The 17,532-nt window shown below is 37.9% G+C and overlaps 1 protein-coding gene across 1 annotated transcript; it reads right to left on the minus strand.

Moving 5' to 3' along the window:
- Positions 1–3,050: 3,050 nt before the first annotated feature.
- On the minus strand, positions 3,051–6,457 carry LOC139191544 (uncharacterized). The gene is made up of 5 exons (XM_070812429.1): positions 6,314–6,457; positions 5,991–6,253; positions 4,524–5,513; positions 3,876–4,005; positions 3,051–3,509 (listed from the first exon to the last, which is right to left on the minus strand). The coding sequence occupies exons 1-5, from the start codon at positions 6,455–6,457 to the stop codon at positions 3,051–3,053; spliced, it is 1,986 nt and encodes a 661-aa protein (XP_070668530.1).
- Between the last annotated feature and the right edge of the window lie 11,075 nt (positions 6,458–17,532).

Raw genomic sequence — 17,532 nt, forward strand, 5'->3', positions numbered from 1 at the left:
GAAGTTTCTCATATGATGATAAACTTCAAATAGAAGGATGACTCTAGTGTGACTAGCAAGTTGCCCTTCTCAAAGGGAACGTGCCCTTTTAACTCCCAAAGAAATAATGTGTAAATAGAATCCTTTATGCATACGCACAAAGGTGATTTATGTATTTCATATTGTATGAAAAACATTGATATGAGTTGTACCTAGAATGGTACAAGATGATATCAGTGCAAGCCCAGGATCAGAACCATGGCAACTGTCAAGTGAGTCCTTAAGTATTTAAGAAATACTAAAGGATAAATTCCTCAAAGATCGAGGAAGAATTAGAGTAACGTAATGGAAGCGTAAATGTATTAGATTATGAATCTAATCCATCATTGGATGTTTCTTCATTATGAATGAAGAGATAAACAGATATCTCTTTATTATGACTAAAGAGATATTTGGATGGAAACATTAAAGTAATGACTTTAGTGTGTTCCATTATGAATGCAAAATATATTGCCATATAGAAGTTTGCAACAATGTTGTTTGGATGGGAAAGTTCATTTAGTGAACTCTCTATTCGGTTCCAACCAGAAAGTGTATCTAGTGTACTGACACTATGACACTAATGGGGCGATAGCTCAAGCCTGGGAATCAAGGTCTCATCAAGATCCGAACTCATATGAGAGACTGAACCACATGATTGAGAATCATGTATAATGGTGATGTCGTTATTCTCAAGGTTGCTTCTGTGGATAACATATAGATATCCATTGCCTAGGCCTACTATTCAGCCATTTATGAAATGACTACAGAAGAGGTATCATCACTGATGACCAAGCTGATTGGCTCTAGTGCAAGTGGGAGATTGTTGGAAATGTGCCCTAAAGCCAATCATATGATGATACTTTACGGACATTTTACATGTTAAACTAATCTAGTTTAACTATAAAGGGCAAAGATTATTGTTTGAGCCGTCTCATATAAATGTTATATGCTTAAACGATAAAGTCCAAGGAATATGTGATTGGAAGAATGTAATCTAATGAAGTTAGATTCATGAGACCATTCTTTCGTAGACACATCCTAAATGTTCCTGATCATAGGATTGCCAATTGGGCATTGACAGTCCGTCAAGATCGGTACGTGCTATGTCTTCTCTCAGGGAGAGTGACTAGTCTCGAGTCATTGGTGTGTGTGACATCAAGACAAGTACGTAGGTGCTCAGTAGAGAATGAGTTCACTGAACGCGATCAACGAAGAGTTCTCATACTCATGTCACATGAGAACTCATGTTTGGGATAATGCAAATTAGTCCTTTGACCTGAGGCATCACAGTTGTCTTGTGGTTAAGTCCTTGATCTTTGATTATGTCAAAGTCACCCTATCGGGGTGTCCACGGCATCGTTGGGGTTAAGCCACTTAGTCATGGAGGCAAGTGAATGCGCAACAAGGGATCTCTAACCTTCAAACTGTTTAAGGGAGAATACTCTATGATATGATTTAGAATCTCTGGCCAGAGTATGAATGAGATTTAGGAAGTCGTTCTAAATCACATTCAAGGAAATCATATAAGCACACGAATCACATTGGATAGTAGACATGAACTTATAAACTATCAAACCAAACAATGTGGTCAAGAGTATTAGATTAGAGAAAGACCGTATTGCATTTGTAATCCCAAACTGAATAGGTTCTCTACCTCTTCTGATTAGCTTGGGTAACCATGATATGCTGCAAGGTGTCACTCATGGTTTGTGGAAGCCCTAAACGTGTGTAATCACTAAAGGGAGAATTGAAAGTAAGTTTCAATTCACAATCGATGTAAAATGGTTTTAATCGCCCACTGCCTCGCTAAAAGGAACCTAATGGATCGCACACCGTGTAAGGAGGAGATTGAAGAAACAATGGAGATGAGTAAGAATGATTAAATGGTTTAATCATTTATTTATGGCAAGGATTAATTAATATGTTAATTAATCAAACGAATAAGTTCGTTAAAGACCTCGGGATAGTTTTGGACCTTAAGGCCCAATGGGCTTTGAACGTCAAGCCCATTAACTTAAGTTGTATGACAACTTAATGAATAATGATTCACAAAGGCCCAAACAACCCAAAAATACCCCAAGGCCGGCCATGATGTTTAGGGTAGTGAACTTGGACTTATTTACAAGTTTGCCACTCAAATGAATAAAGGTATAAATATGACTTTATAGCCAAAATTCATTAGGGTTTGTTTTGGAGAAAATTGGTGAGAACTTGTCTCTCCATTTCTCTCTAAAGAGGCCGGCCACCTTGGGGGTGCATCTTGCAATCCCACTACTCCAAGGTCACTCATTTCTTCTCCAATCTCTCCTTGGTGAAGAGACTTAGAGGTTCTCAATTTTGGGAACTTGGAGAAACCTATTCTTCCATCCAAATCCATAGATTTAAGATGCAAGGAATGAAGGCCCTCTCTTTGGGTGATTAGCCTTTGCTTATGCAAAGAGGAATCTACAAAGGTATAAATTTCAACTCACTTTGTTTTGAGTTGATTAATGGTTCACCAATCTACTAGGCTTTGAATTTCTTGGTTAATGTTTTGTTTTTAAGTGCATGCTAGCATGATTCCGCCTTTAATTGTTAATTGCATGCTTATTGATCTTTTGCACCTATATTTCCTGTTCTTTGGCAATGATCACAGGTTAGACAAAAAGTTCTAGCATCTTTAAACAAAGTGGGCCAATAAAATCCACATTCAAGAACCTTTAATGCTGTTCTTTGGGTGCCAAAATGTCCAGCACAAGCATAAGTGTGATAGAATCTTAGAATCGAATAAAGTTGACAATCTTGCACACATCTACGCAAAATCTGGTCAGAACAATATTTCCATAAATAGGGATCATCCTAAACATAGAATCGTGCATTTTTTCGAAGTTTATAACATTGGTGCTTGGTGAGAGTGCTTAGAACTTGTTTAGTCACTAAGTAATTTACTAAATCGGCATACCAAGGTTCACTTACCTCAATGGATAGCAGATGTTCATTGGGGAAATTTTCTGAGATAGGCACGGCATGCTCATCATGGATTATTCAACTTAATTGGTCAGCCACCACATTCTCGTTTCCTTTCTTGTCTCAGATTTCGATGTCAAATTCTTGAAGAAAAAGAATCCAACGAATAAGCCTAGGTTTGCTTCCTTCTTCGTTAGTAAGTACTTCAAAGCTGCATGGTTAGAGTAAACAATCACTTCAGTGCCAATTAAATAAGACCGAAACTTATCTAATGCAAAGAAAACAGCAAGAAGTTCTTTTTCTGTTGTGGAGTAGTTCAATTGGGCATCATTGAGAGTCCGAGAGGCGTAGTATATGACATGTGGCTGCTTGTCTTTTCTTTGCCCTAAAACAGCGCCTAGTGCATAGTCAGATGCATCGCATATAAGCTCGAAAGGAAGGCTCCAATCGGGAGGAACAATGATAGGGGCTGAAGTGAGTTTCTCCTTGAGTTGCTTGAATACCGATTCACACTCCTCATCAAACTTGAAGGGCACATCTTTCTGAAGCAATCAACAAAGGGGGTTGGAAATCTTGGAAAAATCCTTGATGAAGCGCCTATAGAACCCTGCATGGCCAAGAAAAGAACGAACCTCTCTAACCAAAGTAGGAGGGGGTAAGTGACATACAAGGTCTATTTTTGATTTATCGACTTCAATTCCTTTTGCTGAAATGATATGGCCTAAAACTATACCTTGTTTAACAATAAAATGACATTTTTCCCAATTCAAAACAAGGTTAGTTTCAACACATCGTTGCAAGATTAAGGTCAGATTATCCAAACAATTATCAAAAGAATCCCCAAACACACTAAAATCATCCATAAATACCTCAATAATCTTATCAACAAAATCGGAAAATATACTTACCATACAACTTTGGAAAGTGGCAGGTACGTTGCATAGGTCGAATGGCATGCGACGATAAGCAAAAGTTCCAAAGGGACACGTGAATGTGGTCTTCTCTTGGTCATCCGAGGCTATCATAATTTGATTATATCTAGAATATCCATCAAGAAAACAATAAAAAACATGACTAATTAACCTTTCAAGCATTTGGTCGATAAATGGCAAAGGGAAATGATCTTTCCTTGTTGTGGCGTTAAGCTTCCTATAGTCTATGCAAACTCGCCATCCAGTTTGAATTTGTGTAGGCATAAGCTCGTTTTCTTCATTTTTCACAATAGTGACTCCAGACTTCTTGGGAACGACTTGAGATGGTGAAACTCATCGACTATCGGAAATGGGATAGATCACTCCACAATCTAGGAGCTTGATTATCTCCTTCTTCACAACTTCCAACATGGGAGGGTTGAGATGGCGTTGTGTTCTCTAAATGGTTTGGCTCTTTCTTCCAAGAGTATTCGATGCATGCAAGTGGTAGGGCTAATTCCCTTTATATCGGCCAATGTCCACCTAATGGCAGTTTTGTATTCCCGAAGCACCCTCACCAACTTGTCATCCTCTTGTGCTGTGAGTGAAGAAGAGATGATGACATGCAACATCTCTTGTTCTCACAAAAACACATATTTCAAATGGCTAGGTAATGGTGTAAGCTCTAGGGAAGGTGGCTGGATTACAGAAGGAAGCAACTTGTTAGTCGAAACAGGAATTGAAATTAGGTTAGGAGACTTACCAATATGCTCTGGAATTGACTCTAGGGCAGCAACCATCTCCACCAGTTCTTCTTGAATAGGCACGGCAAGGTGTTCCTTGTTGTTGTCGTGGGGATGCCTAAATGCTAAACCTTCGTTTTTTAGTCCAATGCCTTGTGTGAGGGTCTTTTCAAGTGCATCCTCACTCAAATCATTAAGAAATTCCTGCGCCAAAGAGTCAATGATATCAATAGAAAAACAAGAGTGATCATCCACAGGATATCTCATAGTTTCAGAAATATTAAAATCGATAACTTCCCCATCAAATTCCATCGTCAAAGTGCCCTTGAACACATCTATGTTTGTGCGAGTTATCTTCATGAATAGCCTACCAAGGATAATCAGCAAAGATGTGGAATGGGCCGAATCTTCCATGTCAAGAATGTAAAAATCAGCCAAGAAGATTAATTGGTTCACCTGCACTAAAACATCCTCCAATACTCCTTTTGGATAAGCGTTAGAACGATCAGCCAATTGCATGATCACACCATCATTTTTCAATTCACCCAAGTTCATAGATGCATAAATAGAATAAGGCATGACATTTATTGATGCACCTAAGTCGAGCATTGCATGTTCAAACCGATTAGTGCCAATTACACAAGGAATCGTAAAACTACTAGGGTCTTTGCATTTAGTGGGCAGTTTACGTTGCAAGACAGCTGAAACATTTTCACTTACCTTAACCACCTCTTTGTTAGACATTCTTCTCTTGGTTGTGCACAACTCCTTGAGAAATTTAGCATTTTTTGGGACTTGTTTAATTGCCTCAACGAGTGGAATGTTTACTTGCACTTTCTGGAATGTTTTAAGAATGTCTTTCTCATTCTCATCATTCTTTGATTGTATAAACCTACGAGGAAAATGAGCATGGGTCAGATTAATATTAATTGAATTTGAACCCAACTTACCTTGTTTGGCCGAATTAGGAGTGATAGGGGTCTGCGGCAAAAGGGGTTTCACTCTTGCCGTGGGTGTGCTAGTGCTTCCTTCCTCATGTTGCAACTTTTCATCCTCTTTCTGGCAGATTTGGGATTGTTGGACTCAATTCCAACTTCTTTTCCACTACGCATCATCTTTGGCAAATTTGAATCTTCCCTTCGGATTCATATTTGTTGAACTAGGTAACTTACCTTGTTCTCTACTGAACTGCCCCATGAATTTAGCCATTTGTCCCACTTATTTCTTCAAATCTTCCACTTCCTTTGCTTGATTTTGCATGCCCTGCGCCACATTGGTTAATAATTGAACAAGTTGATCATTATCCATGGACGAACCTATTTTAGATTGGGCCGGGGGTGGTTGATTTTGTTGATAGGGCCGTGGGAACCTAGGGGGGTTTTGCCGAAATTCCCCTTGTTGTGTAGGTTGTTGGGGCTCTCTCCATTTCATATTAGGGTGATCTCTCCATCCGGGGTTGTATGTGTTCGAGTATGGATCGTATTTGGTTTCATTTTGGCCTTGGAATCCAATAGCATTGGCAGATTCCCATCCTTCATTCTCGATCAACTGAGGGCACTTATCAGATAGATGCCCTTGGATGGAGCACACGGTGCAAACCTGATTTTCTTGTGCTTTTAACCCAATTACAACCTGAGACACAAGAGAGGTAAGATTAGCTAATTGTGATTGAATTTTAGAAATTGCACTTACCTCATTCACACTATGTTGTCGTGGCCATTCTCTTTGTCCAACACCCTCATATTGTTGTGCATTATGAGCTCGATTTGCAATGAGAGTCTTGGCAGCCACCTGAGTCTTGTCCACCAACGCACCACCCGCAGAGGCATCTAGCATTTGGCGTTCAATGGGGAGGAGTCCTTCGTAGAAATATTAAATGAACAGCTTCTCCTTCATTTGGTGCTGTGGACATGAAGTTACAAGAGTTTTCAAATGTTCATAATAAGTTGGAAACAATTCACCTTGATTTTGTTGGATGCCACTGATTCGTTTCCTCAAAATAATGACTCTTGAGGTTGGAAAGAACTTCTATAGGAACGCTCATTTCATGCTTTCCCAAGATGTAACCGTTCCAGATGCTAGTTCAAACAACCAATCTTTAGATTTGTCCATTAAAGAGAATGGAAAAGCCTTCATCTTCAAAATGCTACCATCGACATTCACCGAGGTCATGCTCGAACAAACTACTTCAAACTCCTTCAAGTGCTTGTTTGGATCCTGCATGGACATCCCATGGTACTTCGGAATGTGATGTAACAAGCTTGACTTCAATTCGAACTCTTCTGTCTTCCCTTAGGATGCCGTGGGGTATTGGATGCATAAAGGCATTGCATTGTCCACACCCGAGGCAGAAAGCTCTTTGATCGTTCGATTGTCCGCTGCCATGTCTTATACTTCCTCCACAACCTGTGTCGTGGCCTCCTCTTGCTCTTCTACTTCTTCTTCTTCATGCACGGGGTCAGGGGTGATTGGATTCTTGCTGATTTCTCTTCCTTCTCAAAGTCCGCTCAAAATCGTCGTCAAAGTCTAAGATATGCTCACGAATAGTTTGGGAACTCCGAGTCATAAACTAATACTTAAAAACAAGAAAACAAGACAAGGTCAGAAACTAAAACAAAACACACAAAAATAAATAACAAGAAATAACAAGGGATTAGCATTTCTAATCCCTGGCAACAGCGCCAAAATTTGATGCGAAATATATAAGCACACAAATTAAACCCTCTTATTGACAATTGTAGTAAAGACGTAAGTAAGGATCATTCTGGACCAGGGATAAGGAGGGATTACTAATCTATGCTAAACTGACTTTAAAATACAAAGCTAGGCTTGAAAACACTTAACTAGACTCAAACAACTCAAAACAAACTGAAAAGACTCAAAACTACCTAGAGTGACTCAAAACAGCTTAAAACAACTAAATAGACTCGAACTAGACCCTAGGGAGTGATTTGGACGAAAATTGGTTTTACCTTGACTCAAAACACTTAAAAACACAAACTAAAACAACTTTAAACTCATAAGACCCAACAAAGTAAAGGGGGAGTTGGTTTTGACAAATTTGAAACAAATAAACAAATTGTAAAACTAAACAGATTGTAAAACAAATTTTGGGAAATAAGATGGTTGATGGATTAGCTAGAGGTCCATTCTTCACACATGACACACTTGCACATGAATCGATTTCCAATTGCTTTGCAATAAACTATGAAGCTCAACACCTCAGATTAACCATGATGCACTAATTAACCCAAATCATTCTCCAAAGGTCCCCTACATGAATGCATAATAGAGATACAATCAGAGATCATTACGTTCTATGAAAATCATAAGTGTTGACAAGACATTCATAACTATGAATGCATGATACGTTTGCCAAGAATTCAATTAACGTGATTGTGACTAGCAACCTTCACTACTCATGAATATAAATTTGTAACGATTAGGTGAAACTCATTTATATTCTAGCGTCAAATTCCTGCACGAAAACTAAGTATGCATCCCTAATCGACATACAAGAATCAGTTTTAAAGAAAACAGTTAATTGAATTGCATTCATAACTTATCAATTCACAATTGGAAGAAATCAATTCATATCTCAAGGATGTTCATGGCTTTGAACTTCCCCTTAGCTAAGTAGGGGTTTAGTCACTCATGTTCACAGCAAAACGAAAGAAAAAGAAATTAAACATTGTAAATGTAGAGCAAATTACACCTAGAATGCGCCAACAATCAAGCTCGAACATTCAAGAGTCCTCCCTTCTTTCTTCTTGCTGCGGCACATAGGTGGATGAAGTGTATGATATGTGTTTAAGGGTCAGGAATGTGTTTTAGGTTGAATGGGGTTGTGGCTAGATGTGTATGGAAGTGGTTGATTGTGTAGAATGGGGAATGAGAGCTAGAGAATGCGGCTAGGGTGTTTATTTAAAGACTTTAGGGTATTTAGGGCTAGGAAATAATTTAGGTAACAGAAATTAAACCAAAACTTAAAGGGAAATAGGAATTGAAGTCGTAATCCTAAGGAAAAGGGGATGTAGGGTGTGGCGAGGACTGAAAATAAAGGGAAAAGGATTTTCCTATGCAGCAAGGGAAGAGAATGAGTTTTCCTTGCTGATTTGGGTCCTAAATTAAAAGGCAATGTATTTACTTGTGCGACAAGGAAGGGAGAGTGATGAGGAAGGTGCGGCATCCTCCTAGAGCAAGGAATTAGGCATCCCAAAGTGTTTAAGACTCCTTCTTTGTAGCTGAAACCTTTGTGCACTGAGAATAGGAAACTTTGACTTGGTCAATCCATCTTCTTCTTGGATACCTTTTTCCCCCTTGACTTGCATCACTTCTTCTTCCTCTCTTTGGCTGGTTCCTAGCTTCTTTAACTCTTCAATTTCGTCCATCTATATTACTCCAAGAATAAGCTATTCAATTCATGCCCAAAACTGCTCCAAAAGGCTCCAAAATGCACTTTCTTGCCTCCTTAGCCCTTTGGACCTAGAAACACACAAAAAAAGCTTAAAATACTAAAATAACTAAGGAATAACAACATAAATGCATAAGAACAAGCTAACTAAGTCACATAAATATGCTCCTATCAAACTTGATAACCGCAGGTATTGACATTCTCCCAACCTCTTTGTGGACGTTGATTTGCTTGATATTCTTGCCTATAAGATGCACCAAATGTAGGGACACTTTTCCTTGTGGTCCTTTCCGCATACTGCGACAATTAAGAAGTAAGATTCGCTATTTGAGCTTGAATGTTAGCAATTGCCATATCTTGCTTCTCTACTACCAAAAATCAAAGAAAGAAAACTAAATCAAATATCTAGTAAAAGACACGAACAGAAACAAAGGGAGATTACCAATTTTGCTAATCCCCGGCAACGGCGCCAAAATTTGATGTGAAAATTAACTTGCCACAGAAATTAAACCATATTGATGACAATTGTAGCAAAGATGTAAGTAGGGATCGTTCTAGACCCGGGATTAACTAGGGATGCTAATCTACACAAATAAGACTCAAAAACACTAAACTAGACTCTATAGACTAAAAACTGACTTAAAACACTCAAAATAGAAACAAACAATCAAAAAGACTCAATTCTAGACCTAACAAGTGATTTTGACGAAAATAAAATTTAACTTTACTCAAAAGACTAAAAGAAAACAGATTATGACTCAACTAACAAGACTTAATGAATCGAGGATTGTTTTTTACGAGTTTAAAACTTAAAACAGAAACTTTGCATAAAACACTTTATAAAAACGAGTTTGGTGAATTGAAAAGGGTGAAAGGCTAGTTAGAGGGTCCTTCTCCACACATGACATATGCAAACAAACCAATTTCCAGTTATTATTCCTTTAAACCATGAATGACAACATCCCAAGTTAACCGTGATAGCACAAATTAACCATAAGATTTTCGTTATTTCATTGAATTGGATAGGATACGCATCACAACCAAATTATCCTTCTCAAGTCCCCTAACTATGAAAAGCATGATAAAAGACATATCAAAGGTCATTAAGTTCTTTGAAAATCATAAGCATTGAAGAGGCATTCGTAACTATTAGAAGCATGATACTCCTGCCAAGGATTTACTTAACACAATCATGACTAGTGAGTTTTACTACTTGTGAATATAAGTTCATAATGATTAGGTGAAACTCCCTTATACTCTAGCATCAAGTTCATGCATTCAAATTAAGTGTCGACCCTCAAAACATACATAAACAAGTTTTAATAACTCAGATAAGCAAATCACATTCAAGACTCAAGAAACAATAACTGGATGTAATCAATTCATATAAAGCATATAATCATGGCTTCGAATTCACCTCTAACTAAAAAGAAATTAGTTCCTCATGTCTTTAAAAACATAAAACCAAATTAAAACAAACATTGAACTAAAACTAAGGATAGAATACACCTAGGAATGTCTAGCAATCCAAGCTTGAATGGTAGGGTACGACTCCAATGGTTTCCTATCCTTTCTTCCTTGCAAATTTGCGCACAAGTATGTTTTTTTCTAATGTTTTGGCTCTTGTATGTGTGGTGCATGAAATTGTGGTGGATGGTGTGGTGATTTAATGGTAGAGGGTGGTGTTCTAAATGAATGATGCAGCAATTATATTTATAGGGAAAAAAGGCAGGTAGCATTGGAAAAGGATTGGTACTCCAAAACCTAAGTGGAATGGGTTAAAACAATTAGAAACCAGGGGAAATTAGGACAACACATCAAAAACCATCAGGAACAAGGATAGAGGGTGCATCACAACTAGGAAAAAGGGTTCTAGAAAGGATTGGGGTGCCATTTTTGTAGGAGAGGAGATAAGGCTTCTAGAATCTGAAATATGTATTTTAAATGCATAATTATCCCTTATAAATGGCTGGAATTAAGGCACAAGATGATTTGGATAAGATAAGGTTGGATAATGCTAGATTTGGAAAGGATAAGATAAGATAAGATAAGGTTAGTTTGGATAAGATAAGGTTGGATAAGGTTGGAAAAGGTCTTGGATAATGACTCCTTCATTTGAGCCGATTCCTTATCTTCTTTGTCTTGGATTTATTTTCTTCATCTTTTTAGCACATTCCTAGCCTCTTGAACTTCAAATTCGTCCATCCATCTTGCTCCACTCATAAGCTATCCATTTGATGTCCAAAACTACCTTAAAATGCTCCAAATTGCACTTTCTTGCCAACTTTGTCATATGGACCTACAAACACACAGAAATAGCTTAAAACACTATAATAAGTAGGAACTAGCTATGAAAATGCAAGAAAACAAGCAAACTAAGTCGCATAAATATGCTCCTATCATGACTAGATTAGGCATGCCAGAAACAATCATAACAGATAACGGTACGATTTTTACATCCGACAGATTTAAGGACTATACGGCAAACCTAAAGATTCGACTCGAGCAATCTACGCCATACTACCGGCAGGTGAATGGACAGGCCGAAGCAAGTAATAAGGTTCTTATTGGTATTCTTGAAAAGATGATAAAAGAAAGGCCAGACATGTGGCATTTAAGGATAAACGAAGCATTATGGGCTTATCAAACCTCTCCACGGAAAGCCACCGGAATGACCTCGTACGTGTTGACTTATGGACACGACACAATGCTGCCCGTCGAGCTCAGTGTAAACTCGTTGTGAATAATTGAACAAAGTAGTTTATTCACAGTCAAGCCATGAGACAAGAGCTAGAAGATTTGGAAGATGCTCGGCTTGATGCTTATAATTTATTAGTGGCTCAAAAGAAGATCGCCAAGCGTGCATATAATCAACGAGTTAGACAAAAAACATTCGACGAAGGAGAATTGGTTTGGCAAACCGTACTACCTGTAGGAATTAAAAACCCCAGGTTTAGTAAGTGGTTGACGAATTGGGAAGGGCCATTCGTTATTCATAAAGTCCTCGGCACCGTCTTAGAGATCGAACCGGTATTATTCACAAGTTGCCAATCAATGGAAAGTTTTTAAAGAAATACTATCCAGTGACATGGGAGATGCATGGATAAAAGCTCATTTCATTTCATCAAGTTCATGTCATTGACAGATTAGTTTACAATCAAATATTTCTACTACGGTGATAAAGGAAGAAGAATTTCAAGAACGACCTTCAACTCCAACCACCTCACCTCGCCCAATATGACCTCAGCTTGCCAATTCCTCTTGTCCATCCTCAACTGCTCAACTCGCTTTACGCTCGCCCCGTATTCGGTTAAGCAAGATTTACCGCCTGACTCAAAATCCTTCGCAAGCTCAGAAGCAATGGCCGATCTTCGATTTGCCAGTTCGGCCATTTGACGGTCAAGGTCAGCCAGGGTTTCTTTTTTCACCTTTCAAACTTTGACGAATTAAGTTGCGCCACACAATAAAGAGTCGTGGGAAATATATGTAGTTGGGCACGCCTCATTGGATCATAATGCAGAAGGTGCAAAGAGCCAATGGATGACAACCACTTGCACATCTTAACCGTATAAACTAGGCTTGTTATGCGCTCGCCCGCAACATATCTCTCGATCATGTTGCTTCTGACGTGTGAGCCCACCACTTCCCCCCCTTCACGTGTTACTGCATCAATAGAACCTAAATCAACCTTAACCCATAATTGCTAGAAGAATTACTAAAAGAAGAAGAACAAAATTGTATTTCTCATATCCCATTTGGTATCTTACACCATAAGCTATATAATAGCTTTTTTGTTCAAAGCTTATCCAACAGAAGAAACTAACTAACAAACAACAGCTCAGCCACAACTAACAATTTCTTATTACAACTCACTCCTTAAGATTAGGACACCTGTCATAATCACATAAATCACATTTACCACTTGGTTTTCGATCATTACTCCCCCCTTTGAAATATAGCCTTGTCTTCAAGGCTGGAAATCAAGAAACTTGATCTGTGATAGGAGCATATTTATGCAACTTAGCTAGCTTGTTTTCGTGATTTTTTGTTGTTATTCCTTAGTTATTTAGTGTTTAAAGTCATTTTCGTGCAATTTCAGGTTTGGAGCCTTTTGGAGCAGTCTTGGGCATGAATTGAATAGCTTATGCTTGGAGCAATGTAGATGAACGAAATTGAAGACCAAAATATGCTAGGAATCAGCTAAAGAGAGGAAGAAAAATTAATTCAAGTCAAGGAAGGAAAAGGAATCCAATAAGAAGAAGGATTGACAAGTCAAAGTTTCCTAATCCTAATCTACAAAGGTTTCAGCCATAATTAAGTTTCCTAGTCAATTTGGGACACTTAAATCTCAGTCCAAGGGGGAGCCGCACCTTACTCTTCATTCTTCTTTCCTTGCCGGACAAGGTTGTGGATTTCCTTTCAATTTAAGACACAATTCCAACGAAGTAATCTACTTACCCTTTTTCCTTCCCTTGCCGCACCTTCCTTACCTTTTCCTTAGGATTCTGACTCTAATTCCTATTTCCCTTTAAGTTTTGGTTTAATTTCTGTTACCTAAATTATTTCCTAGCCTTAAATACCCTAAAAGTCTTTAAATAAACACCCTAGCCACATTCTTTAGGATTCATTCACCATTCTACATATCCATTCACTCCCATACACAATTCAACGATTCTCCTTTCCTTGCCATAGCCCCATTCAACCTTAACCCATCTCTGACCCCTTCATTCAACCATAAACATCCATAGTCACTTGTGCCGCAGCAAGGTGGGGAAGAAGAAGGGCTTTTGACGTTTCAAGCTTGAAGATTGGAGAGTTTTAGGTGTACTTCGTTCTTGTTTTCAATGTCTACTTTATTATTCTCTGATTTTGCTGTAACTATGAGCGGCTAAACCCCTACTTAGCTAGAGGGACATTCGAAGCCATGAACATCCTTGAGATATGAATTGATTTCTTCCAATTGTGATTTGATAAGTTGTGAATGCAATTCAATTAACTGTTTTCTTCAAAACCGATTCTTGTATGTTGATTAAGGATGCATACTTAATTTTCATGCATGAATTTGACGTTAGAATGAGTTTCACCTAATCGTTACAAATTTATATTCATGAGTAGTGAAGGTTGCTAGTCATAATCGCGTTAATTGAATTCTTGGCAAACGTATCATGCATTCATAGTCACAAATGTCTCGTCAACACTTATGATTTTCATGGAACGTAATGATCTCTAATTGTATCTCTATTATGCATTCATGTAGGGGACTTTTGGAGAATGATTTGGGTTGTCGCATGCATTCATCCAATTCAATGAGTAAAGGAAAATCTGAGGGCTAATTAGTTCATCACGGTTAATTTGGGGTGTTGAGCTTCATAATTTATTAAAAAACAATTGGAAATCGATTCATGTACAAGTGTGTCATGTGTGAAGAATGGACCTCTAGCTAATCCATCAACCATCTTATTTCCCAAAATTTGTTTTACAATCTGTTTAGTTTTACAATTTGTTTGTTTGCTTAAAGTTCGTCAAAAACCCAATCCCTTTACTTTAGAGTGTCTAATTAGTTAGAATCTATCTTAGTTTGTGTTTTTAAGTGTTTTGAGTCAAGTTTCAATCAATTTTCGTCCAAGTCATTCCTAGTGTCTTGTTTGAGTCTATTTAGTTGTGTTAAGCTGTTTTGAGTCATTCTAGTTAGTTTTGAGTCTTTTCAGTTTGTTTTGAGTTCTTTGAGTCTAGTTAAGTGTTTTTAAAACCCAGTTTTATGTTTTAAGGCCAGTTTTAATAGATTAGCAATCCATCCTAATCATCGGTCTAGAACGATCCCTACTTACATCTTTACTACAATTGTCAAAAAGAGGGTTTAATTTGAGTGTTGGATTATTTCACATCAATCTGCAAGTCCTGCAAATTCTCCTAAGATGCATCTTCAAAAGGATGATTTTTCCAATGAACCAAAAGTTCAGTTATTGAAGAATTTCCTTGTTGAACCATTCTTCTAACTAAGATAGCTACAAGTTCATATTAAAATAGTCCTGCATCTTGAACTGATGGTAATGGAACAGTTGGATTGAGAAGCCCCGTAGAAGTAAGTGTTTCATGTTTGTTTTGTTGGCAAATGGTACAACCAGCCACCATTTCCTTGATATTCTTTTTCATTCCTTCCCAAACCTAGATAGCCTTTTATAAGTTCTGAGGAAGCCTGCATGACCAACTGAAGGTGTACAATGGTGTTATTTAAACAATTTCGCTCTCCAAGGGCTTGTAGGACTGACAATTGTCCTGCTTTTGTATTTCAAAAACCCATTATCAAGCTTGTACTTCAAAAGAGCCAATGGTGTAGTCTCTAAAGTGGAATCTAAAACAACCTTAGATTTGGCTAGAATCCATTCATCCTTTTCCACATGCCTTCTTAGGTCATCAAGCCAAGAAAAATATGGGTATGATATGGCAAATAATTCCTCCTTCAACAGTGGTGAGTTCGAAGAACCATCACAACCTACTTTAGAGTCAGATAGACATTCAGCTTGGGAATTAGATACCATTGACAAGGCATCTGCTACTTTGTTAACTACACCTTTTTTGTACTGGATTTCACAATCAAATCCAAGTAACATCGACACCCATTCTGTTGAGAAGGAGGATTGGCCCTATTTTGGAGGAAATATTTAAGGCTATGGTGATCGGTTATGTTAATAAAGTGATTACCAATGAGGTAGGACTGCCACTTCTTAACAACATATATCACAACCATCATTTCTCTTTCATATGTCGATAAAGCTTGATTCCTTGGGCCAAGGATTTGGCTTGTAAATGCAATTGGTTTGCCATCTTGTTGTAATACTACTCCTATACTAGTGCCAGAAGCATCACTTTCTATGATGAAGGGTTTGGAGAAGTAGGGTAAAGCTAGGACTAGAGGGGACATCATGGTAGTTTTAAGTTCTTCAAAGGCAGTAATGGTTGCTAGAGTCCACTTAAAGCAATCTTTCCTGGTTAATTGAGTCAATGGACCACTGATTCTTCCAAACTGAGGGATGAATTTCCTGTAGTAACCAGTTAAACCCAAAAACCCTCTCAAAGCCTTCATAGAAGTAGGTAAAGGCTAATTTACAATAGCCTTAAGCTTGGAGGGGTCAGCAGCCACCCAATTTCTAGAGACAATATGGCCCAAGTATTCAATTTGTGTCTTTCCAAAAGCACACTTTAACAATTTAACAAACAATTGATAATTCTAAAGTAGTTCAAGAGTATTACTCAAATGATGCAAATGTAATTCCTAGGATAAGCTATAGATCAATATATCATCAAAGAAGACCAAGATGAACTTCCATAGATAAGGTCTAAATATCTCATTCATTAAACTCTGAAAAGTGGCAAATGCATTCATTAAGCCAAAAGGCATAACTAGAAACTCATAATGTCACTCATGAGTTCTCAAATTAGTTTTATCAATGCCATTAGGGTGTACACGAATTTGATGATAGCCAGACCGAAGATCCAAATTGGAAAAATATGTTGCACCAAAAAGTTCATCCAAAAGTTCATCAATCAAAGGTATGGGTTACTTATCTTTGATTTTCAATAAGTTGAGTGCCCTGTAGTCCATACACATCCTCTAAGTACCCTCATTTTCCTTTACCAACAACATTGGAGAAGAAAAAATGTTGTGGCTTGGTCGAATGAAACCAAAATTTAGCAATTCTTTAACACACTTTTCAATTTCTGTCTTTCGGAAAGGACCATATTTATACGGTCTGGCACTAGAAGGCTTGATAGGAGCATATTTATGCGACTTAATTAGCTTGTTCTCGTGCTTTTACGTTGTGTTTCTTTAGTTATTTTAGTGTTTAAAGTCACTTTTGTGTGTTTTCAGATTCTAAGGCCAAAGTGCGCAAAATGATGTAATTTGGAGCCTTTTGGAGCAAAAGGAATGGATGAATTGAAGACTTGAAGAAATTAGGTTTCCTAATTGACGAAGGATTCCTAATTGACGAAGGATTCCTAATTGATGAGGGATTCCTAATTGAAGATGGATTCCTAATCACATAAGGATTCCTAGAAGAACAAGGATTCCAACTCCAACAAGGATTCCTACTTGAAGTAGGAAAGTTAAGCCAAGGTTTCCTATTTTGGTTTGACCTTTCCTAATTCTAAAAGTCCTTATGTTCCAGCCACTTTGAAGACTTCATGTGCACTTGAGGACACAAAACAAAGGCCCTAGAACCTTTAGGGACCCTTGCCGCACACACCTTGCCCATTCCTCTTCCTTGCCGTGCAAGGGAGAGGGTTGTTTCCTGATTCCTTGCATTTAAACACATTCCTAATCTATTTTAACACCTTGTCGCACCTTTTAGCCTATTTCCTTTAAATTTCTGATTTGATTTCCTAATTCTAGAAGCTTTAGACTTAATTTCTGTTTACCTAATTAACCTAGGGTTTTATTTCCTGAATCCCTTTAAATATACTTCCTTTTTTTATAGCCACAATTCATTCATTCACT

This window comes from Malus domestica, chromosome 02 (assembly GCF_042453785.1).
Source record: "Malus domestica chromosome 02, GDT2T_hap1".
Taxonomy (NCBI): Eukaryota; Viridiplantae; Streptophyta; class Magnoliopsida; order Rosales; family Rosaceae; genus Malus; species Malus domestica.